At 40.3% G+C, this 26,514-nt stretch overlaps 1 protein-coding gene across 1 annotated transcript in view; it reads right to left on the bottom strand.

The window, feature by feature from the left end:
• Positions 1-5,611: 5,611 nt before the first annotated feature.
• The window catches only part of vegfc (vascular endothelial growth factor c), a 70,207-nt gene continuing 49,304 nt past the window's right edge, over positions 5,612-26,514 (bottom strand). The window contains exons 5-7 of the mRNA XM_052126906.1: positions 17,240-17,343; positions 12,288-12,609; positions 5,612-9,033 (exon numbers count right to left, since the gene is read on the bottom strand). Coding sequence (XP_051982866.1) covers positions 8,919-9,033; positions 12,288-12,609; positions 17,240-17,343 — 541 coding nt within the window. The 3' untranslated portion in view covers positions 5,612-8,918. The remainder of the gene's footprint in view (positions 9,034-12,287; positions 12,610-17,239; positions 17,344-26,514) is intronic.

Below are 26,514 nucleotides of genomic sequence, written 5' to 3'. Positions count from 1 at the left end.
CACTCAAGATTACCATGGCTAGTGTGGCTCAATTTATATTTAAAAAAAATTCAAGGACAGCTTTGTGATTTATGCTTCTTCACAAAAGAGGTTGATGTCCACAATAACATGAAAACCCCAATACCTACTCGATAAATATGTGGTTCAAAATAATTTTCCTATCTAGAATTGAAGAGAAAACATAACCCAGATCTAAGTTTGAAGTGAAATAATACTTGGACAATATTACTAATGTACTGTTCTTTGACAGCATATCAAAGGAAAGACTAAAGGCACTACAGTTTCCTTGGATTGCAATGGCAGTGGTTTGGGACCTTTGAGGTCACTTGCTACAGACCCATTATGCTTTTGTTATGTTTTTGCCTCCTGGTGTTCAGGTCACAAATCTGTCACCTGCTCTGTTTAGATGATGTTCAAATGTGATTAGAATTGATACGTGGATCTGCATAATGTGAATCAATTATAAAGCAAAGCAGGTGGGATGAGGTGCAATAACGCAAAGAAATTACTCTTTATGAGCCACTCCTCCTTGATGGTTTTGCTTCATTTAGCCACACAGGCACTACATCTCCCACATTGAGCTCTGGTGTGAAAATGTGTTGCATCACAGCTTTCTCCAAGGATAGTAAAATTACAAGTGTGAAAAGCAAGACTGTGTATGTGTGTTTGTGTGCAGCTCAAAGTAGATTCATACATTCACAAACCACATATGGTGTGTGTGAATTACATTCACATGCTATAGTAGCCCCAAACAGCCTGCAGCCATACATTTATAGATCCTGCCTGTGACTAAGCTCATTCGCAAAATTTTAACAACCACTGCAGGCTCCATTTGTTTAAGCCAATATAGCTGTGGACCTCAGAGGAGAGAAATGTCAAACATCTTCTTGCTTTTGCAAGTAATGTGTAAGACAACTTAAAACATATCAGCATCTCAATGAATAGACAGAATAGGCCAAATATAAGCTATAACTCCCAGATGAAATAAAGTAATTCCAGAAGTAAGGGTGAAGTGCTCTCTCCTGAGTAGATCTTTATGTTTATGGCTTGAAGAATGCTTACTTGCAACAGCAATGCGTGCAACTGGTCCCCTTTGAAATTTGTTCCAAGTAGCACACATAGTCCTCTATAGAAGACTGAAGAATGTGCCAAAATATGCTGATGGCTGACAACAGATGGAAATGATCAGATGGCTTGAGAAACAATGGATACATTCATATTCATAAAGGCTCCAGATGATTCTGCTGTCTCAAGTTTTTCATCAAGTTTTCTGAAGGTTTTTAAAGGGGTCAGCTGATGCAGAATATCAGCATGTATTGCATGAGTTTTTGATTTTATAATAGATTTCCATTTGAGGATAATGTTATACTGTTATAAACACATTGTAATTGATTTTGGGTTTGATCTTTAAAACTGCACAAAATATATTTTATTGTACAAATTGTGGTCTATTAACTTGTTGGCTTTTTTGCACGATTTATTTAGAGATGAACACAGTCAGAGTTAATCTCATTTATGCTCAATAAGTTTAAACATGGCTGTTTAAATTTTGATTTCAAAAGCTGAGAATAACACAATGGTTGTAAGATTTGAGTTATCAGTGTATTGTTGTCCATGCAAATGTGCTCAGTGTTTTAATCTATGTTATATTGTGCACTTAATGCATGAAAATGCTGGAAAATAGGAACTTTTCAAATGAAATTTCGGCTTGATGATTTGTGCTTTGAAATGTTTTTTGGATGCTGCCCTGTTGGATCTGCCTCAAGTTTCGACAAGTTGTGCATTCTGAGATGTTATTCTGTTCACTACAATTGTACAGAGTGGTTATCTGAGTTACCATAGCCTTTCTGTCAGCTCGAACCAGTCTGGCCATTCTCCGTTGACCTCTCTCATCAACAAGGCATTTCTGTCTGAAGAACTGCCGCTCACTTGATTTTTTTTTCTTCTTTTTGACACCATTCTGATTAAACTCTAGAGACTGTTGTGAGTGAAAATTCCAGGAGATCAGCAGTTACAGAAATACTCGAACCAGCCCGTCTGGCACCAACTATCATGCCACGGTCAAAAACTGAGATACATTTTTTTCCCTATTCTGATGGTTTATGTGAACATTAACTGAAGGTCTGGACCCATATCTGCATAATTTCATGCATTGCACTGCTGCCATACAACTGGCTGATTAGATAGTTGCATGAATAAGTACAGTAGGTATACATCTGTAACTAATAAAGTGATCAGTGAGTGTATAAACTATGGCTTGAGGTGAGAGGTTTAATGTCCTGAAAAGGAAATTAAATGAGGGGAACATTAACTGGATAGAATATCTGTGAATAAGAACTACACTGCTTGAACTGATTATAAAATAATATGAAATAATAACAAATAATAAAAGAGCTATTCTCAGAGAATTGTTCACAATAAAAAAATAAAGAGATTTTATTTGAACAAATCCTAATATTACTCACAGTCTTTGTCCATGGAAGTGCAAAGGTTGTAAAATTAAAAATTAATCAAATCAAAACATCCTAACCCAGCCAAAGGTAACAAACAGCATGACTGTACAAATACGACAACATCAAATTGTGGCTTGAACTACCGTAGTTTGTAATTAGAGCAATTTGAAATTTACTTTCTCTCTGATTGTCCAAATATTGTAATTCAGATCTTGTGGCAGGCTGAACCAGTCACTAAAATTCCTGTCTAAGGGTGATGTTTGTTTTTATTTTTACTGAAACCTGATTATTGGATTGGATTGGTCTAGGCCACCAATGTGAGATTTACTTTTGTTTCTCACTTTGTTTCATCCTTATAATTTTCTTTCACATAGAGAAGACACTTGCCAATAAACTGAATGTTACACTATTAATGTGCTTGAAAAATCATGTTGCTACAGCTCGGTATCCTAATGGTTTGGACTGACATAATTTGTAGACAGTGGTTTCAGCTTTAAAAGCCTATAAAGCTATAACTATTTTTGGCTCTACAAAAATCAAAGCAAGGCATGTTTAAGTTTAAATGACATATACTATGGAGAAAGCATTACAGGGATATATGAATGGATTCTGAGAAGCATGCATACTTGCAAGGGTGTCTGTAGCAGGGCGTCTGTTGACCGTTGAATGTTTCTTCACAGGCATACATGAGAGGAAATTTAATTGTTGAAAGGAAAAACCCTCCCAACTTGCCAATATCCACATCCTCTCTTTCTTGCCTTTCGGTTATTTTTTCATTATCACTTAATGGTTTCCTTTTCCCTCAAGCTAAAAAAAAAAAAAAAAAAAAACAGGCCCATCAGGGCAAATGAATGCTTATTCTGGCGTCTTTTGTCAGCCAGGCCTCAGCAGAATTCACACCAGTCTCTCTGAGGAGATAAAGTTGGCTGATGTTTAGTGCAGACGGCTCATTATTCTGCACCCTGAAGATGCTGTCATTTTCAAGAGAAGAACATTTAGACCTCTGCTGACATAGGCCCCAGTCTTCATCCAAAAACTTGTGAGGGATTCTGTGTGTTGGAATCAGCTTATGATTGATTAATTTGATGAAAGGCGGAGACGTGGGAAATCAGGCAACATCCTCCTTTTTCCTTTGAGAGCTGCTCCAGCAGTGGGTGTAATTTAAAGGAAGTCTTAATCTCTCTTAGCACAGGAGTGATAGGGGGGTGCTTACCTTCTTACATTTGGTGTGTTTATTGTGCACAGTTTCAGGGCAGGAGGAAAATGTAAGTGGGGCACTCTGGCTCGACCAACAGGGCAGGAAGAGGGTGAGGTCTGTTCTCCAGCAACTATGAAAGAGACTAAGGAGGGATTTGTATCCTGCAGGTCAGGTCAGACAGTAGGTCGAAAGCTCAGCTGCTGAAATCGGTCTGGGCTTTTACTGCCCCCAGTGGCCAAAGCTGGAAGTGTTGTTGAATGTAAGGGCACGTTTGAGCAACAGTCTCTGGGTGAAATGTCCACAGAGGGTCACCAAAAGCGAATCGTACAGCAAGTTGTATTTTCGGTTGTAAATGATGTAATACAGTCAACACTAATGCATATTTTACCATAATCATACGCCCTAACACAAAGCCCAACCAATAACCAAACCATCAGTTGAGTAAAATTGAAATCAGAATCACGTTCACTATTGAATATGTAAACACGATTACTTCCTGGTTACCATGGGACTAGAGCCAGTGTCTTTGAAGTTGCTTGCAGAAAAGCTAAACACATTTGAATTAATGCAAAAATGTCTGATGGGAAATGGTGCTTTTCTGTAATTAAGAAGAATGGGGTCAGTTTCAGGGCACTGAAACATTTGGTGGCAACATGTTGATTTCATTTGTGATCTTATACAGCTTAATCAGGTTAACCTGCCTTATTTATGTTCTATTAGATATGTGATGGACGTTTCCAGGCAATCCATGGAATGCTTAGCTATTTCAGAAGACTACACCTATGAAAGCCAAGGGTCCAGGTTTGGCTGGATAGTAGGGCCTAATTATTACCTGCTGGCACCATATTGGCTGCACCAAAAAATTATTTCAATATTAACGGCCAATCACAAGTATCTGTGCATTTTGATTACCTTTTTTTAATTTATTAACATAACATAAAATCTAATTTATTTAATTTAATTATATTTTACAATATGGTCTCTTTAGGGCCTGAAATTGATTTACTTTTTCTTGTAGTACCATTAGCCCATCAGAGTTGTCATGCTTGCATTTACCTACGACTGGTTAGTCACATGCCATTTATTAGTGATTGGCTCAAAAAACCTGTCTGCAGAACTGAGCGCCCTTCAGCAAAGATAGCAGATTTCAAATGGCACACTTCTGTGGGAACTGCCATTGAGATGAATGGGAAAGCCTATAGGATAACTTTATCCAGGTATTATAGATGTCATTAACTAAATCACAGAAGACACGCCTCCTATTAAACAAAATTTTGAGTGACAGCAGAACAACCTTGACTCTCAGTGCTGCTGGATCCACAAAAGAAGTAAAGAGGCCAGAAATAGTGACCCCTCAGGAATTTAGTCTGAAATTTCCATGATTTATTGTCTCTGAGTGAACAGAAAGAAGAAAAGTCTGTTTCTCAGGCTAATCAGTCAGTCATTCCAAGTTCTGCCTCCATGTACATGCTCTTGGTCTGTCAGTTACAATAAGAGGGAGTAATTGTCTCATGGGGAGCATAAACATGCTCAATTCCTCTTTCAGAAACAAATCTAGTGGCCCCCAAAAGTAACTGTCACTTGAGTCACTCTTCAAATTTTTTAAATGTCTCAACATTACATAAGCAGTGTTAGGTAAATTACTAAAAAAAATAGTAAATTACAAATTACTACCTACTTACTTAATTATAAATTATATTACCTATTAAATTATAATCAGATTGCTTTGCTGATTTTTTCATTGAAAAAATAATCACATGAATTACTTTTAAGTTGCTTTATAAATTTTGTTTTGGTTTTAAAAACAATTTAAATCTATTTTCTCCTTATTCATTTTCGCACACCCTTCAACTCTCTCAGAAACGCAAACAGACTTACATATCAACATATTAATTCATATTTTAATTATCTTAATACATTAATTGTATTACACAGAAACAATATATTATTTAGACGCATTTGTAACCCATGTACTTAAAAGTAATAACTTTCTTTGAAAGTCAGTAACTAATCTGATGACAAGAATTTAAAATGTAATGAATTACACTACTTTTTGTTCCTAAAAGTAATTACTGTAAATTACAGTAACTAATTACATTGTAAACCAATTACACCCAACATTGTACATAAAATAATATCAAACCAATGGAATTTATTTGAAAGAATTATAGCACACTTTTCAAGCAAAACATTTCACAAAAAGAAGTTTGTTAGGTTTCATTATAAAACATACAGTATATACACTCACCGAGCACTTTATTAGGAATACCTGTACACTACTTATTCATGTGATTATCTAATCAGCCAATAATATGGCATCAGTGCAATGCATAAAGTCATGCATATACAGGTCAGTAGCTTAAGTTATGTCCACATCAATCATAAGAATGGGAAAAAATATGATCTCAGTGATTTCGACTGTGGCATGATTGTTGGTGCCAAATGGGCTGGTTTGAGTATCTGTTACTGCTGATTTCCTGGGATTTACATGCACAACAGACTCTAGAGTTTACTCAGAATGAATGATGCCAAAAGCAAAAACAAAAAAATCATCCAGTGAGTGTCAGTTCTGCAGATCAAAACGTTTTGTTAATGAGAAAGGATACCGGAGAATGTCCACACTGGTTTGAGCTGACAGAAAGGCTAAGGTAACTCAATTAACCAGTCTGTACAATTGTAGTGAGCAGAATAGCATCTCAGAATGCACAACATGTCAAACCTTTAGGCGGATGGACTACAACAGCAGCCGACCATGACGGGCACTTTATTAGGACCGTAGTGTTATAATAAAGTACTCAATTTGTGTATATTGCTCAGAATTAAGAAAAATATGTATTTTCATTGTGCATATAAAAACATTTATAGAATTTCTTTTGAGTGCTTGCAAACATGGATTTGCAGGCATAAATACACAGACAGGAAGTTCAGACTTAGGCTTCAGGACAGTACTATTGACTTGATTGCCTGCCCCTCTGTAATGTCACAAACAAGAGGACTGTATTTCCTCTCAAGTTACATTACACGCATACAGTGCAGATCTGTGAGGGTAATATGCATAAAGACAAAAACATCCCTAACAAATTGCAACATCAGAATCTATATTGAAATCATGCAAATGTGAGTCAAGTTGCATGCCATCCTGTTCGTGATAAGTCCGCATTGACTGCCAAACAATCTGTGTTGCATGCAACAGACACCTAACTGATGCCAGGTGTATGATAATGGATACCACTCAGATGAAGAACACAGGAAGAAATTATAGCTTTATTGAACTTGAGGGTTTATTTGATGACCTCTGTCCAAGGTTCCCGAGACCACACACAGGTGAAAATAGTTCTAGATCAGTGTAATATATTTCTGCTTTTAAATGTATTTGACTATGTATAGTCTATGTGACTGCCCGTAAAGTCATTGTCAATCGGTATTTCATTCGTCACTTATTTATGTTTATATTGCATAAACATACTAGCTGGGATGCCTGAAACTCTGAACAAAAAATTTATTTAGATGCATGTACAATCCCTGAACTTGTTTTCATTTTAAGTTCTAATGAATATACAAACACCTCATACCCGTTTACCACTGTGTAAAAGGTAAGTAAGCTTAGGCACAAGATGGAAATCACATTAGACATGGCATCCCCATTCTTAAATACTCATATCCACTGACTGGGTGTCTGTTTCTAGTTATTTCATGGTGATTCACTGTGAGTCCACACATGCTATATTTATCAGGTCTCTCCTGGGAGTGTGCAGCGGATGCAGATGGCTATGGTAAAATCTGATTCAACCCAGGCAACAGGGAAACCCTCGTTACAGTTGGAAAAAGACAAATTGTGCATAATTTTAGAGTATAGAGTCTATGGTAGCATGTCTGAGTATGCAATGTAAAAAAAAAGAGGTGTAGGGTAGAGTGTAATACAGTCCAGATGCAAAACCCTGGTAAAAGTGATGCGACCCTAGATCTGAACTGCCCTGCAGAAAAAGAGAAATGGGGATATGTGTGCATATCTGCATGTGTGTGTTGGCTGGGGATAAGACATGAGGTAAAGAGGCCACCTGCTGTATGAATATGCTAGAAGAAAAAAAAGTGCTGGATTTAGGTTTAGAGCTTTATGATGCTATCCATCCGATGAAGGTTATGATTCTATCATGGAACTACAGGGGGTTTCTATGGAATGAGAGACAAAGAAAACTCACACGCACACATTTGGCACGAACAGATGCATTGACTGGGATGGAAGCAGATGTGATTTATTATATTTACAGTGTCAAGCTGAAACAGTGGGCGGATATCAGATGAAGTCGGGCCAATCACATTGCTTCTATTTACACATCCATTCTGTGGCCTCTACACTCTGCCCGCACTGCATGTGTGAGCTGTATGTCCAAAAGGTCCAAGATGACATCCCACCTTCTCACTTTATACTGCTTCCATTTAAAGAGGCATGTTGGAGTTGATAGTAAGCAAGGAATCCATCCAAGTGTAAATGTGCCACTTCCATATAACTCTAATGGAACTGCAAACATATATGACCCATTTTCAACTATTAATGTTTTCAGTTTTCAGCTATTAACAGGCCATGTCCAGGTTTTAGAATCCTTTTCCCACTACTATCACATGTTCCAACTGGAAAACACTGCTGTATGTGACTCGAGTCCTATAATGGTCTCTTAAATGTTAACAATCAATGTTTCAAGCACAAAAAAAATTGTGCATCTCTTCGCCGGGTTGCACTGATTTAATCTGCAATGATAGGTGCATATATTTGGTAGTCAAAACTTAATACATTTGAATCATGTGCTGTACTATTTCAATAAGATAGTCTAGCTTATAAATAAGTTAACAATATATAATACAACTTTATACTTTATTTTGCGGGACTTAACATGATACAAAAATAGTGATCACAGTGTTTTTCTTCGCAAGAGATTCGAGATTGCTATGAACAAGGGCGTTTCAAAACATTTCATGGCAATAAATTATATAATCATTATCTGACAAATAACGAATAGACATTTCAATTAAAACAATAAAAAAACATGGCTCCAGCCTTTATAAATCTCTCTTGGTCTTTGATAGCTCCCACCATGCCTGATGTGCGGTTGGATGTGGACATTTCTTGTCTCCCACTAACGAATCTTTACTCCATGCTAGTCCACATGACCAGCACATGTGAGTCTGATAAGCAGTAGCCAAACATTAGCACTTCTCCAAATGCCAGCATCTCCATTAGCATTCAGCAGCACCTATCCTGTTGGTTGTGTTTAGTCCAGTCTCCCCCAGTATGTGGGTATACAGTAACACAGTTCCTCACTGAAATACTTGTTGTCTTTACATCTTCTTCTCTGGGGGTCCACATTACATGGCGGGCTGAAACAACTAAAAAAAGAGAACATATTAAATTGATTAGTTGTAACATTTTTAATATCTCTATGGCAGAATGACAACAAAGTTGTGTAATTGAAACTAGGCATGGATATTAAAATGTTTATAAAATCTACTAAAATTAAAGGGGTCATGACATGAGGAATCAAATTTTCATTGATCTTTTGACATATAAGAGGTTAAACATACTGTAAACTTCTACCTTAAAAGAAAAAGAGTATTTTTTTAAACCAAGCTGAAAAAACAGCTCGTTTGGTATTTGTGGAACTTGTGATGTCACAAGGACCAAATACAGTACTGTGCAAAAGTTTTAGGCACTTGTGAAAAGTTTTGCATAGTGAGGATGTCTTCAAAAATAATGACACTTAATGGCATACAAAGTCCAGTAAACATAAAAAAAGCTAAATCAATATTTAGTGTGGTCACCTTTGCCTTTAAAACAGTACCAATTTTCCTAGGTACAGCTGGACAAAGTTTTTCTTTGTTGTTGGCAGATAGGATGTTCCAAGCTTCTTGGAGAATTCGGCAAAGTTCTTCTATCTATTTAGGCTGTCTCAATTGCTTCTGTCTCTTTATGTAATCTCAGACTGAAATGATGTTCAGTGGGGGGCTTTATGGGGGCCATGACATCTGTTGCAGGGCTCCCTGTTCTTCTATTCTAATCTTTTCAATTTTCAAAAGTAATGTTTGGGAGTCTAACATTTATTTTTCCTAATGACACACTAAAGCTGAAGATATGTACTTAAGACTTTTGCACAGTAATGTACATCTGCATATGAACTCTTCAGCACAACATCAACACCTTATTTTTCCCATCATTTTCATCTTTTGCCCCGCCAAATGCCAGTCAGTCAGTCAGTCAGTCACACAGTTGAAGAGGAGGGAATGTTTTTCTACAAATTAATCCAAAGTGGACTTACAACCACAATTCTGAAAAAGTTGAGACAGTACGAAAAATGCTAATAAAAACAAAAAGGAGTGATTAGTAAATTATATTCACCCTTTGGTCTATTGAAAGCACTACAACTAAACATTAAATTATGTTTTACCTTGTGAATTACATAGTTTTTTGAAAATGTACAGTAATTTCAAATCAAATGATTGCGGGGCCAGGGTAGCTCAGCGAGTATTGACGCTGACTACCACCCCTGGAGTTGCGAGTTTGAATCCAGGGTGTGCTGAGTGACTCCAGCCAGGTCTCCTAAGCAACCAAATTGGCCCGGTTGCTAGGGAGGGTCACATGGAGTAACATCCTTGTGGTCACAATTAAGTGGTTCTCACTCTCAATGGGGTGCGTAGTAAGTTGTGCGTGGATCGCAGAGAGTAGCATGAGTCTCCACATGCTGTGAGTCTCCGCGGTGTCATGCACAGTGAGCCACGTGATAACATGCGGGGATTGACAGTCTCAGAAGCGGAGGCAACTGAGACTCATCCTCCGGCACCTGGATTAAGATGATTTACCGCACCACCACGAGGACCTAGTAAGTAGTGGGAATTGGGCATTCCAAAAAGAAGGGGGAAAAGGGGATAAAAAATAAATAAATAAATAAATAAAAGAAATCTGATTATTGCAACACTCTCCAAAAAAGTTGGGAGAGAAACATCACCATTTATTCGAATAACTTATTAAGCATTTAGGCACTAAAGACACAAGTTTGTTAAGTTTAAAAAGTGGAATTTTCCCCCATTCATCCATTATACAGGTGCTTGATAATGCACCACACGTTCTCAATTGGAAATCGTCAGGACTGCAGGTAGGCCAATATAGCACCTGCACTCTCTACTTATTAGGCCAGTATGTTGTTAGGTTTGTAAGTTGTCCTGCTGAAAATTCCAGAACCTCCCTGGAAAAGACGGTGATAGATGGCAATATATGCTGCTCCAAAATTTTCACATATCTATCTGCATTAATGGTGCCCTCAGAGACGTGCAAGTTACCCATGCCATGGGCACTAACACACCCCTGGCCCATACAGAAACCAGCTTTTGGACCTGATGCTGATAACAGCATGGATGGTCCTTTTCCTCTTTGGCCCGAGGAACACGACAGCTTTTATGATGCTATCCATCTGATGAAGGTTATAGAGTTTTTCAAAGACTATTTAAAATGTGGACATATCGGACCAAAAAACATGGTTCCACTGTTCTACATTCCATCTAAGATGACACAGAGCCCAGAGATGTCATCAGCGCTGTGTTGCAATCATCTGATTTGAAAATACTGAACATAAAAAAAACAACAAAGAAATTCACAAGGTAAAACATAATTTAAGGTGTAGTTGTAGTGTTTTCAATTTAGCAAAGGATGAATATAATTTCTTTACTAGCATTTTTCATACTGTCCCAGCTTTTTTGGAATTGGGGTTGTACACAAGACACCTTTATGTGACTGTCTGGATTTAAATGTTTTTCTTCATAAACTTGCACAGCTGTGACTGTTATCAAACATCTCGGGCCAATTTTAAAAGACGCAATGTCAAGGTATAACTCTAAATTGATCCCCCATTGTGTTTCATTCAGCTGTGCTGTCTTGCTGTTGCTCTTTTTTGTAAACATGCACTACATTGACATCTTAGATAGTTTTGATGCATTTCCCACTATATGCCCCACATATTAATAGCGGTACAAGTGCAGCTTCTAAAAATGTTTCTCATTCTGCTGCTGCCACTGACTAGGAGAAACACATGCAGTCCTGTGTGTAAACAAACTGGCAAGATGTGATATACGAAGGCCAGCGTTTCTGCTTTGGCCTTTGGATTAAATACCAATCTGATAAGATCTGTAAGGACATATAATGACAGCCTTGTCATCATGTTCCAAATAGCATTATGTAGCGTTCTCATGATTTATGATTTGTATTAAATGCATAGAAATGCCACCAATGTCTCATTTAGACTGTGCAGATTTTTACACTTTGCTTGAAGAGATCAAATAACATAGTTTATTCATTGCTACATATGCTGACATAATGAAATTCAATTTAATCATTATTCATTAGGATATCATTTAAGGTCTGAATGCATCATGGGCAGAGTACCAGATGAGGCAAATGCAAATGCTCTTACATCAGAGTAGACAGACACCAGCTGTTCTGGATATTTAGCTGTAAATCTATAAAGTCTCTGTCATTACAGTGTATGTGATACAGATATAAGGAATAGCTCACCCAAAAATGAAAACACAATGAAAGTGAAGGTGACTAAGGCTTTCATGAGTAAACAATGACAACATCAAAAATATTTTCTCACCTGCATGTGCCTGGGTGGAACCGCCTTCCTTTTAAGAAGCACTTTTTAGGGGACTCTGTGCATTCACACACACATTTGGTGCGGTTGAGGGGCTGACTCTTAGGACAGACTTTGGCACAGGTGCACTGGCAGGTGTCCTTGTTGAAGCTCTGCTGAGGCCCGCAGATGGAGGGCTGTGCTTTACACACGCACTGACAGGTGTTCTTGTCTAGATAGCGGTTCGGTCCACAGCCTGCTGTTCTCAGCTGCTTTCGACATACACACTGGCAAGTCTCCTCATCCTGCTCTTTATCTGGACCACAGAAGTCTTGCTCAAAATAGCCTATGTATGGAGAGAAGAAAAATAGAAGTCCTTATTTTCATCACTTAAACAAATTGTTTTACAGTACATTTTGTCAGGAAATCTTTGGTTAATGCTATGGAATTCTTAGCCAATTCCCAGAGCATTACGCAAGTAAAGAACAATGTCCAGCACGCATATTTGTCAGACATGACAAACTGTTTAGCAATACAGCATTTCTGCCCAGCATTCCTTACATTATGCTACCCCCCAAAGGCCTAAACAGATGTCTGTCTTTGCAACTCATTAAAAATATGAATTCTGTAAAAATATTAATTCAACAAAACTGGCTAGTTCTACTCCCTTTATATTCGCTTCTTGTCTTGGATTGCTTCTAAGTTCCTCCTAAGTCCTTGGCTGAAGAGGGGAATTGAATTCCTGTCACAACTGTTTGTGTTTCCTAATGATTAAACTCATAGTGTGGTGGCAACATTATAAAGAATCAGATTAATTTCTAGAGTTTATAAATAGGCAAATTAAAGGTGTTGTAAGCAATTTTTCATTTAAAGTTATGCAAAAAAATGTCCTACTCCCTAAAGGATAATCATGAAATAAGTGTTGTGAGATATCTCACCTGTCTTTGGGAAAAATCTAGATTCGGTAAACAGCAAAAAAAAGAAAATTTGTACGCAGGCCGTGGTCTCTGTCTGTCATTCATTTTGCGTGTTCTCATAGTATTGTAGTTGCAGTGAATTATTGAGACTTAATGCCATTTTTATGCCATGTTGTTCATAACATTTGTAAGTGCTATTTTGCTGCTGTTGTTTTATATATATATATATATATATATATATATATATATATATATATATATATATATATATATATATATATATATATAGATAGATAGATAATGTTATACCATTTAAAACAGCTATTGGATACAAATAATTTCTGTGGTTTTATATTGTTGTTTCAAGACATTGGGGATCGGCATAGTTACAGTTAATAAAAAACACCACATTAAGTTTTCAATAGAAAAGTATCTGCATGATTTTATGAACTGCACTGCTGCCACGCAATTGGCTGATTAGATAATCGCATGGATGATTGTTGGAGCCAGATGGGCTGGTTTGAGTATTTCTGTAATTGCTAATCTACTGGGATTTTCACACACAACATTCTCTAGAATTTACTTTGAATGGTGCAAAAACAAAAAAACATCTAGTGAGCGGCAGTTCTGTGGATGGAAATGCCATGTTGATGAGAGAGGTCAACATAAAATGGCCAGACTGGTTCGAACTGACAAAGTCTATGGTAACTCAGATAACCACTCTGTACAATTGTGGTGAGAAGTATAGCATCTCAAAATGCTATTCTGGGATGTGGGTTGCCTCTGTTTTGGCAGCACAAAGGGGACCTACACAATATTAGGCAGGTGGTTTTAATGTTGTGACTGATCGGTGTATAACATATCACAAAATGTGTTCTCTTTTAGACATATGGAGTTTACCTCCTTAACCATATCTAAGATTCAAGTCAGGATTCATATTAGTAAAAGTAACATGGGAAATTCAATGTGTTTTGTGAAACAAAGTAAAATGGATTCTGAAAGTTGTTCTGATACACTTCTAGGGTACTTCGGAAGTTGAATGAATGACCTATAATTTGGTTGAATGGACATGAGGAGCCCAATCTTTGCTAAATAATCTTTGGCAACCAACAGCTTTAAACTCAAGCAGCTTAACCATTCAAATAGCAGATTTTAATGGTTAATTTGTTTAAAACGCACAAATAAAAACATGTATCACTTTACGACTAGTAGGACTAGCATGAACAGGAATTAAAGCCAATATGCAGTGAAATGCTGTTTATCCATTCCAAACATTCATCCTAGAGAATAAGAGATTCTTTCCAAACAGAATCAAGTCAAAGTTGCGCACGCTGACAGCAATAAGTGCTTTTGCAATGTTGCTACAGTATGTCATGGTCAAGCCATATAACAGCCCAAATACCCACTCTCTCAAATGTATCTGTGCCTCTAAGGGCATACAGAACAGTCTGGGGGAGAAGGTGGAAGACAGGGAGATAAACACCCAATGTGACCCTTAAATTTTATATCAGTGTAGCATCAGTTCCCATCTATAAGTAAGCATCTATAAGTTTGAGATATACTCAGGGTCCAAAATTAACCATTGTCAAAGCACCAAATTAGGTTGAATAACAATACCGATAATCTGAATCTCACAGATGTAAGCGTCATGAGCGATTAAAATCAAAGACATACAAACCGTCTACTAAAGAAAACATCTGTCAAGGCTTCATCGTCATTAACTTTTTTTACTCAAAAGAATTCACAAAATGTACCATTAAAATATTATCTAGGAATTGTTTTACTCTACTTAACTCTATGTGCCAACACAATCTGTAACGTATGTGAAATATTTATCATATTAAGGCACCTAAATTAAAATATTAGGAAGAAAATTAACAATGTTTCTTCACTTTTTTTGACAGATACATCCATACAGAGAAAGACTCTCATTATCCAACAGAAGAAAATGCTAAATTCTACCATTCTCTTGGGGATATATATATATATATATATATATATATATATATATATACACACACGCATATTTAATAATGCAAAATACAGTTCCTTGTAAGGATTGCCTCCGTCATTGGCAGGTAACCAAAACATTTGGTTCCACATTATATGAAATTAGATAACTGGACAGAGGTAAACCCATAGTGCTTAGCTGTTTGAAGTCAAGGTAAACTGATCCACAAGATAATGTGCTATTATAGCATGTACCAATAAGCTTTTCTGGCAACGGACTGGGTCAAGTAAAAGGTGATATGGGACATTTCCATGAAGCAAGTGAAAAGAATAACAATTCTGACACATTCCTCCAAGCGTGTATGTATGCTTTATGAAAGATTAATTTCAGGTACATCACTTGAACCTGCATTACATCATCCCCCACTTAAACTGGAACTCTGATTTCAGATTGATTAGTAGGGTGATGAATTACTTGCTTTTAGGATAGCCTGCTTTGCTGGGGATATTTTTGTGTTGCATGAAGCATTCTTGATTGGATTGCAGCAAATGGGGAAAACAGCTAATATGGCAGCTTTCTTCTACACAAAATCTGTTGTGGGTTTAGAGTTCAACTGGAGGGCTTGTTTTATTGATATGTATTCAGGGATGTTCATTTCAGAGTTTTGCTTTTCTTGCAACAAAGCAGACTCTTGCTGTATGATGATACTCTCTGCCTTCAGGACAAAGGACTGGCACAGATAGCATGGTTGTACTGCTGGAACCCACTCCGAGTACATAATATAAATTTTATACCAAATACTGAAGTTTTACATCACTAAAGCATAAAAACCCTGAAAGTGGATGGTCTACTTTTAGTATAATGTTATCTTCTTCATAGTGGCTTTTCTAAATAAAGTCAACACAGGCTGTTTATCACATTATATTAGGTACATAAAATGATTATACCACATATTCAGGATTAAGAGGGTGAAATGTAATAATTTAATAATTAAGCATTGAAAAAACAATATTGGTTGATGCCTAATCTGAATATCGGAGGGAGGGATGAATCATATGTCTATGGTGGTTACTGACTATAATGCCATTCATATTACATGCAAAGTAACATTTGTCAAAACATACTAGAAGGTTTCAAAGTATTTCAGTAATGAGTCATGACCATAGACTGTAAAAAAAGACAGACGACGCCCCTTAGCTCTTTTCCATTGGTGAGAACTGAAGCCGCCAGTGTCCCTATATGGCGCTGACATCTTGGGACTTGAGTCTGCGCAGTTGCGATTTCGGGACCAGACCTGCACAGTAGTGAACAGGAAGTAAAGCCGCGAAATCAAGGCCCCGCCCTCACTCTCGAGAAATCAATCGCAAGCACACGCCCCTGCACTTTTGACTTTTGAAATAATTAATTATAGAAATTTAGATATAAATTTAAAGCTCCAATCTCCTCAGTCCTCCGAAGATCCCGAAAAACCATAAACATTATGACTTTATTAACTTATATAGCATATTATTAGATTTGACAATTCTGTTACATTTTAATAGCTATTCAAAATAGTCCCATTCCCATAATACTGTTGTGGGCACTCACTTAAAATTACACAGATATACAGATATGGGGTAATTGTGTGTACAACTATGTTGTTAAAAGTTAAAAATTGCTAAATTTTCTCTTCATTGAAAAGGTAAAAACTAAACAAAAGTGAAGCATGTAATTTCTGTGCAATTAGTGTCACCAATAGGAACTGTAAAAATAATCACTGTTTTCAAACAAATACCAGAAATCTCCCCTTCTTCCATTGGTTGTACAATCTGATAGTCCCACCACAAACTCAAACCATTGGTCAAGCCAATGTTGCTGTGTCGGGCTGGTCGGAAGGATAAAAAACAACAATTGGCTCACTTTTAGTTGACCCTGCTTATTAAGCTGGGATATGAGAAAGATTTTTAACATAGAAAAAATAACACATTCCAGCTTTTAAAAAATTGAAGGTAGTAAATAAGATATGTTCTCCCATCAGATTTCTCTCTTCTTCAAGTCACTCTTTCTATGCCCATTTCGCTTGCATATTTTAGCATTTGAAGGCTGTAAACAAGTGCATTAGCACTTACCAGAATGTGGTTTTGAAAGAAGGGTGTCAGGCAGTGGCACACATCTGCATAACTGATTACTCCAGCTGTGATTCTTCGGGCATGTTTTATTTGCCACATGACATCTGTGGAGGAATTAAGTGATCAGCAAGGAGACAGACAGTAGCATGGGTTTAAAGAAAAAAAAAAGGCAGAAATTAAATCTCAATTCATCCTCTCTCAACAAGCATTGACTTATCTCACGACAACAAATGCTGGATGTTGACTTTACTGTTATAACTCAAAAATTGATATTTCATAGACGCATCTCTTTTGATCACAGGCTGTGTGTGTCTAACCTCACTGCAATTAAGCCTGTTTTCTTTTCATGATTCAATAATAAAATGGGCCAAAAACAAAATCTTTATTTCAAAGAAGACTTTGAAGATGACTTCACTGCCTACAAAAGTACACATATGTTTTATCCAGATCACTGACATCATTTCTTAACTAAATACTTCAAAGGAACCTTCCTGAAAACACACGGGCGAATTCAATAAACAGTTGCGCTACTTTAGCGCACAGTTTTTAAACTGAAAAATCATAAACAGGTGCTATCTGTGTTGGTATAAAACTAAACAGACACACATTTAAATAAGGGGATTGTCATTCTTGTCATTCAACACGCATCTTTTCAATGTCAATAAGGCATATTATCGAATTTGCCTTAATTCACAAAAGTCAGCGTTATTTGCCAGTCGCAGTTAACTTTGCATTATACTAGGGCTGTTGATTTAACATGTTAATTCAGTTCGGTTAATTATCTAAAATAAAAAAATCATAATAAAAAAACAAGTAAACAAAAAATTACTCAATTTATGTCCCCGGACCTTGAAAAGTAATAATCTTGCCATCTAAGCAATTCAAGCTTGAAGTTCCACCTGTTTTCTGCATGGGGCAGTAAGCGAAACTCCAGCTTTATAGGCAACATGCAGCTGTACAGAAAACAAACCACACTGAGCTTTCTTGACACTAACAATGGAAGAAAATGAAAGCGAATTCTTTTGTTTCAATACAGCTGGACGGAGCACAATTCTGAATGCAGGGATCTGAAGACATGTTAAAGAAGTTGTATATACATTTAAACTGACGCAGCAGTGATTTGTTTGTGAAAGAAATGTTTGTGTACATTTTCAAGTGATCATGACTGTTATGTTTACCTTGTCTTGTTTCACTGTTGCCCTTTTGTTTGCCATTTTTGTCACTTTTGGCATTCCTTAGTTTTCACTTTTGTCCCTGGTGTAACTCCATAGTCTCTTTGTTAGCGTTCGTGTTCACCGTTCATTGTGTGCACCTGCCCTCGTTAATTTACCACGTGCCTCTGTTTTTTCCCTTGTTATCTTGTTTGGAGTTCTGTTTGTTCATTGGCCCCTTTGTCCCATGTTTTTGTATTTAAACCCTGTCTTTTTGGTTCAGTCCTTGTCTATCGTTGAGTGTTGTTAGCTGGTATGTTTTCCCTTCCCGTGTGTTCAGCTTTATGTTTATTTCCCCATTGAGGGTTTTTCCTTTGTGTTTACTTTTTTATTTTGATCATTCAATAAAGTTAACTGCATTTGGATCCGCACCTCCTCGTCTGCCTCGCTGCTTACTCGTTACAGAACGATAGACCAAACAATGGATCCAGCAGTTCTCCAGGCAAGCTGCCGCCTCCTGGACCTGAAGCAAGGAAGCCGCACGGTGGAGGATCACACTGGGGACTTCCTGGACCTAGCGAGCGCCACCGACTTTCCTGACTCCTCCCTGGTGGTGTTCTTCCAGGCTAGCCTGACCGGTTCGCTCCAGGAGCGGTTGCCGCCGGCGACGCGTGGCTGGACGCTCTGCGAATTCATGGAGGAGACACTTCTGGCATGTGGCTCTTCTCTCACGGTTTGCGTGGCAGAGGAGAAACCTGCCTCACCTCCCGCGGTGGCGGCCTTCAGCTCGCCCTTGGCTCTTCCTGTCGTACCAGTCCCACCTGTCAACGAGGTCACCCTCACGCCAGTCGCCTTCCAAGAGCCAGTGCGTTCATCTTCGTCTGCCCGGAGGAGGGAGAGAAGACGGGCTTCCGCCTCCCGGTTCACGCCTGCCCCGGTCTGCGAGCCAGAGCCCACGCATGTCACGGTGAGCGAGCCAGAGCCCACGCATGTCACGGTGAGCGAGCCAGAGCCCACGCATGTCACGGTGAGCGAGCCAGGGCCCACGCATGTCACGGTGAGCGAGCCAGAGCCCACGCATGTCACGGTGAGCGAGCCAGAGCCCACGCATGTCACGGTGAGCGAGCCAGGGCCCACGCATGTCACAGTGAGCGAGCCAGGGCCCACGCATGTCACTGTGAGCGAGCCTGTGTCCTCGTCAGCCACGGTCAGCGAACCCAAGCCAGCGCATATCACGGTCACCCAGCCAGTACCTGTCGCCTCAGAGGTCAGTGAGCCAGTGCATGTAGCCTCGACCGTCCCTGAGCCAGCGCCTGTAGCCTCGACCGTCCCTGAGCCAGCGCCTGTAGCCTCGACCGTCCCTGAGCCAGCGCCTGTAGCCTCGACCGTCCCTGAGCCAGCGCCTGTAGCCTCGACCGTCCCCGAGCCAGCGCCTGTAGCCTCGACCGTCCCCGAGCCAGCGCCTGTAGCCTCGACTGTCCCCGAGCCAGCGCCTGAAGCCTCGACCATCCAAGAGCCAGTGCCTGAAGCCTCGACCGTCCAAGAGCCAGTGCCTGAAGCCTCGACCGTCCAAGAGCCAGTGCCTGAAGCCTCGACCGTCCAAGAGCCAGTGCCAGTAGCCATGTCTGTCCAAGAGCCAGTGCCAGTAGCCATGACCGTCCAAGAACCAGTGCCAGTAGCCAGGACCATCCAAGAGCCAGCGCCAGTGGTCGTGCCCGTCCTAGAGCCAGCGCCTCCCGAGCCTTCCAGGGCTCCTCCTCCCGAGCCTTCCAGGGCTCCGCCTCCCAAGTCTCTCAAGTCTCTCGAGTCTTCTAGGGCCCCTCCTCCCAAGCTTTCCAGAGCTCCGCCTTCCGAGTTTCCCAAGCTTTCCAGAGCTCCGCCTTCCGAGTTTCCTGAGCTTTCCAGAGCTCCGCCTTCCGAGTTTCCCGAGCTTTCCAGAGCTCCACCTTCCGAGTTACCCGAGCTTTCCAGAGCTCTGCCTTCCGAGCTTTCCAGAGCTCCGCCTTCCGAGTTACCCGAGCTTTCCAGAGCTCCGCCTTCCGAGTTACCCGAGCTTTCCAGAGCTCCGCCTTCCGAGCTTTCCAGAGCTCCGCTTCCTGAGCTTCCCAGAGCTCCGCCTCCCGAGCTTCCCAGAGCTCCGCCCTCCGAGCTTCCCAGAGCTCCACCTCTCGAGCCTTCCAGGGCTCCTCCTCCCAAGCCTCCCAGGGCTCCGCCTCTCAAGTCTCTCAAGCCTCTCGAGCCTTCCAGGGCTCTGCCTCACAAGCCTTCAAGGGCTCCACCTCCCAAGCCTCCTAGGGCTCCGCCTCTCAAGTCTCTCGAGTCTTCCAGGGCTCCTCCTCCTGAGCCTCCCAAGGCTCCGCCTCTCAAGTCTCTTGAGCCTCTCGAGCCTTCCAGGGCTCCTCCTCCCGAGCCTCCTAGGGCTCCGTCTCAAGTCTCCCGAGCTTTCCAGAGCTCCTCCTCCCGAGCCTCCTGGAGCTCCGCCTCTCAAGCCCCTCGAGCCTTCCAGGGCTCCGCCTCTCAAGTCTCTTGAGCCTTCCAGGGCTCCGCCTCTCGAGCCTTCCAGGGCTCCACCTCCCAAGTCCCTCGAGTCTTCTAGGGCTCCGCCACCCACGGCTCCGCCTCACGAGCCTCCCACGGCTCCGCCTCCCGAGCCTCCTACGGCTCCGCCTCCTATGGCTCAGCCTCCTACGGCTCCGCCTCCCGAGCCTCCTACGGCTCCGCCTCCTGAGCCTCCTACGTCTCCGCCTCCCACGGCTCTGCCTCTCGAGCCTCCTACGGCTCAACCTTCCTCGGCTCCACCTCCGAAGCCTTCCAGCTCACCGCCTGAAGAACCTCCTACGGCTCCGCCTCCCACGGCTCTGCCTCTCGAGCCTCCTACGGCTCAAACTTCCTCGGCTCCACCTCCGAAGCCTTCCAGCTCACTGCCTGAAGAACCTCCTACGGCATCCACCTCCCTCGGCCGCGCCGCAAGAGCCACCCTCGGCTCCGCCTCCTAAGCCCCCCACGGTCCTGCCTACGCCTCCTTCGACGCCGCCTCCAAAGTCTTCTACGGCTCCGCCTCCGAAGTCCTCCTTGGCTCCGCCGGTCCCTATCTGGCAGCCACCACCCAGGTCCCCCAAACCTACCCACATCCCGTGGTCAACCCCCAGGCCTCCTGAACCTGTCCTTGCCCTGTGGCCCGCTCCCAGGCCTCCTGAGCCGTCCTTGCTCTGAGGCCAGCTCCCAGACCTCCTGAACCGGTCCTTGCCCCATGGCCATCTCCTAGGCCACCTAGATCGGCCTCTATCCTGTGGCCTCCTCCTAGGCCCCCTGAGCCGGCCCTTGCCTTATGGCCAGCCCCGGGCCATCTAAACCTGTCCCTGCCCGGTTGATACCTCCCTGGCCCCCTAAACCTGACCCTTTGTGCCCTCGTGGAATGTCTCATTACCCTTTGTGCCCTCGTGGACCGTCTCATTGCCCCTCGTTGCCCCCTTGGACTGCCTGTCTGCCCCTTGTTGCCCCCCTTGGACTTCCTGCCTGCCCTCTGTGCCCCTTGGACTGCCTTCTTGTTTTTGTACCCCCCCCCCCCCGGTCTGCCTGTCTGCCCCTGGTGCCCTCATTGTGTTTTTTGTGGGTTTCCTGTCCTTTGTTTTTTGTTCCTTAGGATCGTCTGGAATATGATCCTTTTGAGGGGGGCTCTGTTATGTTTACCTTGTCTTGTTTCACTGTTGCCCTTTTGTTTGCCATTTTTGTCACTTTTGGCATTCCTTAGTTTTCACTTTTGTCCCTGGTGTAACTCCATAGTCTCTTTGTTAGCGTTCGTGTTCACCGTTCATTGTGTGCACCTGCCCTCGTTAATTTACCACGTGCCTCTGTTTTTTCCCTTGTTATCTTGTTTGGAGTTCTGTTTGTTCATTGGCCCCTTTGTCCCATGTTTTTGTATTTAAACCCTGTCTTTTTGGTTCAGTCCTTGTCTATCGTTGAGTGTTGTTAGCTGGTATGTTTTCCCTTCCCGTGTGTTCAGCTTTATGTTTATTTCCCCATTGAGGGTTTTTCCTTTGTGTTTACTTGTTTATTTTGATCATTCAATAAAGTTAACTGCATTTGGATCCGCACCTCCTCGTCTGCCTCGCTGCTTACTCGTTACAAGGACAGCAGCAATTCATCAAATGATGTTCAAATGATGGAGAAGATTGTTAAAACCACAAATATATCCAGATGTGTCAAGTAGTCGAGGGCACTTTCAGCATTTTAAAGAGCCAAATCAGGTGCTTGAATTGCAGTGGGATGCTGTACAATCCCAGCAAAGTATGTACAATTGTGGTAGTCTGCTGCATCCTTCACAACTTAGCTCTAAGAACCAGCCTGCACATGGGGAATTGCAGTGAGTAAAGCACTATTTTTGGGGGGCATGTTTGTGGCACTGCCTGAATTGCATTGTTTCTTCAGTGAATTGGGTGCTAAAAAAAATACATACACAGCTTGAAAATAAGCAATGCTATCAGTGGGAGCAGTTTTTATTGTTTTATACTGTGTACTTGGTTTTGCTTGACTCTGCAGGGTCTGTCAACAGAAGGGAAGACTGTGCGATTTTAAGACTGAAGGAAGAAGGGAGTGAATCCCTTGATTTCCAGCTAACAAGTAGCACATGTTGGAGCTGGCATGTAGGTCATATTGATTGAGGTAGAAGGCACCAGCACACTACAGAGCATTAAATCATGAGCAGTATGGGTCAGATTATTAAAGATCTTTCAACTATAATATTCAGATGCCACAAAATCAAGCACTTTCTTAACTGTAATATTATTTATGAACCTAACTTGATACAATAACAGGTCTATTATGAGAAACAACTGAAGGATTATTTCATGGAATGTCATTCACTCATTTTGCATATGGTGAAAATGTTTCTGCTCATAACAAGTCATAGATGTGACAGTGCAGTATGAAGGGATGAGATTCACCAGCAATCAAATGTTTCAAAACATCCAAATGTTTCCAATGGTTTTTTTTATTTTTTTTATATATATAAATAGTGTAATCCTTTGAATGTTGTGCAATACTCCAAGTATTGCAATACAATTCTGCAATACAGTATGAAACCCTTGTGTGCCTTTTATTTGATATTGCTTGCAAAATACATATTGCATATCAAGCTTTTTCTTTCCTTTAACAGTGTGTAAACTGACATAAATCCAAAAATGTTTTGATTGTGAACAACGCATCATCAGTGAAGCCAAGCTGTCAGGTAACCTAAATGTAAATAAAATGTGCTTCATGTGGTAACATCTAAATGAACTGTTTTTTATGTTATTTAATCTGACTTAATCAACCTGACAAATTAGGTCACACAAACAAAAGTAATTTTTATTGGTTAAATCAAGTAGGAAGAGATCATTGAGGTAACAAATGCATGTTAATTGTTTAGTTTTTTCAGTGTACTTCTGCCCAAAAATACAACAAAGGAAGATCTTTAACAAACTTTAGAGGCAATGCATTTTGTAATATTTAGCAATATGCCTTTAAATGTAATTGTCTTGAAATATCAATGCCTTGTATCAGTGTATAAATCCAACTTTGTGACAACCAATTTTGACACCAAATATTTCCATCACCTCTACTATCCATCACTGACTATGCGGAGGGTCCAGACTGAATTCATAAATTGGCTTAAGCCAATCTCGTTGTCTGCACCAGTATCCATCTATTTTCTTTTGGCCTCAGAATTTAAGACTGCAGCTACTGGGCAATGAAATCACAGGCATCCACCAAGATAAACTTTACTCTGGCTTCTCTTTTTTGAAGATGAATCTCCAAAATTGGATGGAGTGCTAAGTGAGTGCTATATTCAGAATGGATTTTAGATTAGATTAGATTCAACTTTATTGTCATTGTGCAAAATACAAGTACAGAGCCAATGAAATACAGTGATTGAGATTGGTGTGAAGTGTTGCTTAGCTTTTCCACTAAGTATGGACTGCAATCCATCTGGGATTTGATAGTGCTTGCAGGCAAGAAAAATGATATGGTGTAACTCATCGACAAAAGTCTTGTTCTATTAAACTGTGTAAAGATGTTATTTCTAAAGCTTCCTTGAATTTCTTTTCTATTTGCATTGATTGCGATCGGTGTATATGCATATGGTTATAAACATCTGCTATGCATTTACATATATTCATAGCTGTAAGGCAACTATAAACTTCAACACTGTGGGGCCTACTGAAATCTATTTTTAATTTTGTCTCCATTTGTAGAGCATTTCACTATCAATGCTGGGAGTCAAGCCATATACAAAACATTGATTCAACCTTCCAATCATCTTTAATTATATACACAGCACCAAATCTCAGAAATACCACTTAAAACAAGTAATATTCTGTAGTCTGCCTTCAAGTGCACCTGAGAAGCTCAAACTTTCTGGTTGGGCAGTTGTTATGATGCCATTTTTCATGAGGATATGTACATTCAACAACTAGGCAACTCAGGTATTCTTAAGAATTCAGAGTTTCTCACTGGTAAGTATGACTTTGCTGGCAAGAGTACGTAACTCGTAATCACGATATTGCTGACTTCACAGGAAGGTTGCATTCTGTATATTGTATTGCATCCTGTCTAAACACTGCTGTACTAAGTTGTATGTTTTTTCAACTTATTGTAGCATGCACGAAATAAACTGTTAACTTAAACAATGTAGTAAAATCAAAACTCACCTGGTTTTATTCAAGACAAAACTAGTATTTAACATGACTGAATCAACCTGAACACATTAGATTGCACCAACAAAACAAATTTTAAAGGTTTGATCAGGTAGAATTAGCTCCTTAAAGGGACAGTTCACCCAAAAATGAATCATCTCTCATCATTTACTCACCCACTTTTTTTCTTCTGCTGAACACAAACAAAGATGCTTAGAAGAATGTCTCAGCTCTGTAGGTCTTCACAATGCAAGTGAATGTGTACTTAAAGCTCCAAAAAGCACATAAATGCAGCATAAAAGTAAACCATAATACTCCAGTTGTTAAATCTTTATCTTCAAAGCAATATGATTAGTATGGGTGATCCCCCCCAAAAAAAATATATCCTGAGGAAATGCCAGTAATCTTTCCCCGCCAAACACGGAATTTTCCGTGTTTTATGAAAAAACGCTTCCCCGCCAAACACGGAATTTTCCGGGTTTCCGTGTTTTAGGTGTTATACGGTAAGGAAGACCCCTGCGCATGTTTTGAAAGAGTACGCAACTCTTTGATCACAAGAAACAGACTGCGATCGTCTCAAACATGAAGAAGTGGAGTATGAGAAGCTCAAAATATCAGACATAAACATGCCTTTTTATCAGCTTTTTGTCTGAAATGTTGTTTTTTGACAAAACCTACCTCTGTTCAAGTCGCAATAAAAAAAGAACAAATGAAGATAAAATAAAATCGTTTAAAATCACAGAGGCCCAGATCTTTATTTTGATATATAGCATCTTCATATATTCATGGAAGAAAATATTCTGCGGGCCATTAAAATTTAGCGAAAATCGTCAAAAACCCTGGCGGTGGCTGGCAACTTTTTTTTTTAAAACGCTGGCGGGGAAAGAGTTAAAAAGTTAATACAAGTTAAAAAACGAGAGGGAACAACTATGGGGGTCATTCTAGATCTGGCCTCAGAGTAATCCAGCAAAAAAACAGGCTCAGATGTTGATTTCCCTTTTAGATCAGAGGGACACAAGACTTCACAGTCTGCCCTCAACATTTGCGCTGGAAGATATGTGTATTTGTGTGCAAATGTGTATGTTTATGTGTTTGTATGTGAAGCCTCACATCCAGCTGACAAATGACTCGGATGTAACAGCTCCAGTTACAGGTCCACTACCATTAACCTCCCTTTGCTGAAAGGTGAGAGGGCAGGACTAGTTAGCATGACCCAAGGCTGGATCAGGACGAAAAAAAGACCAGTCTCATGCATATTTGAACTCTTTCTCCCCTTCTTTCTGCCTGATCATGGACTCACCACTTTTCCATCTGGAAGCATGGGTGATATATTACCCATGTAGAATTGTTTGTTATTATGAGGGCATAGGAGTAAAACTTGAGCCTGATCTTGAATAAGCTCATGACCAGATTGGTTTATTGCAACAACGTCAACAGAATGTGTAACTAA

This window comes from Xyrauchen texanus, chromosome 5 (genome assembly GCF_025860055.1).
Source record: "Xyrauchen texanus isolate HMW12.3.18 chromosome 5, RBS_HiC_50CHRs, whole genome shotgun sequence".
Classification (NCBI taxonomy): Eukaryota; Metazoa; Chordata; class Actinopteri; order Cypriniformes; family Catostomidae; genus Xyrauchen; species Xyrauchen texanus.
The sequence above is the reverse complement of the archived record's forward strand: the minus strand, read 5'-3'. Positions and strand labels throughout refer to the sequence as shown.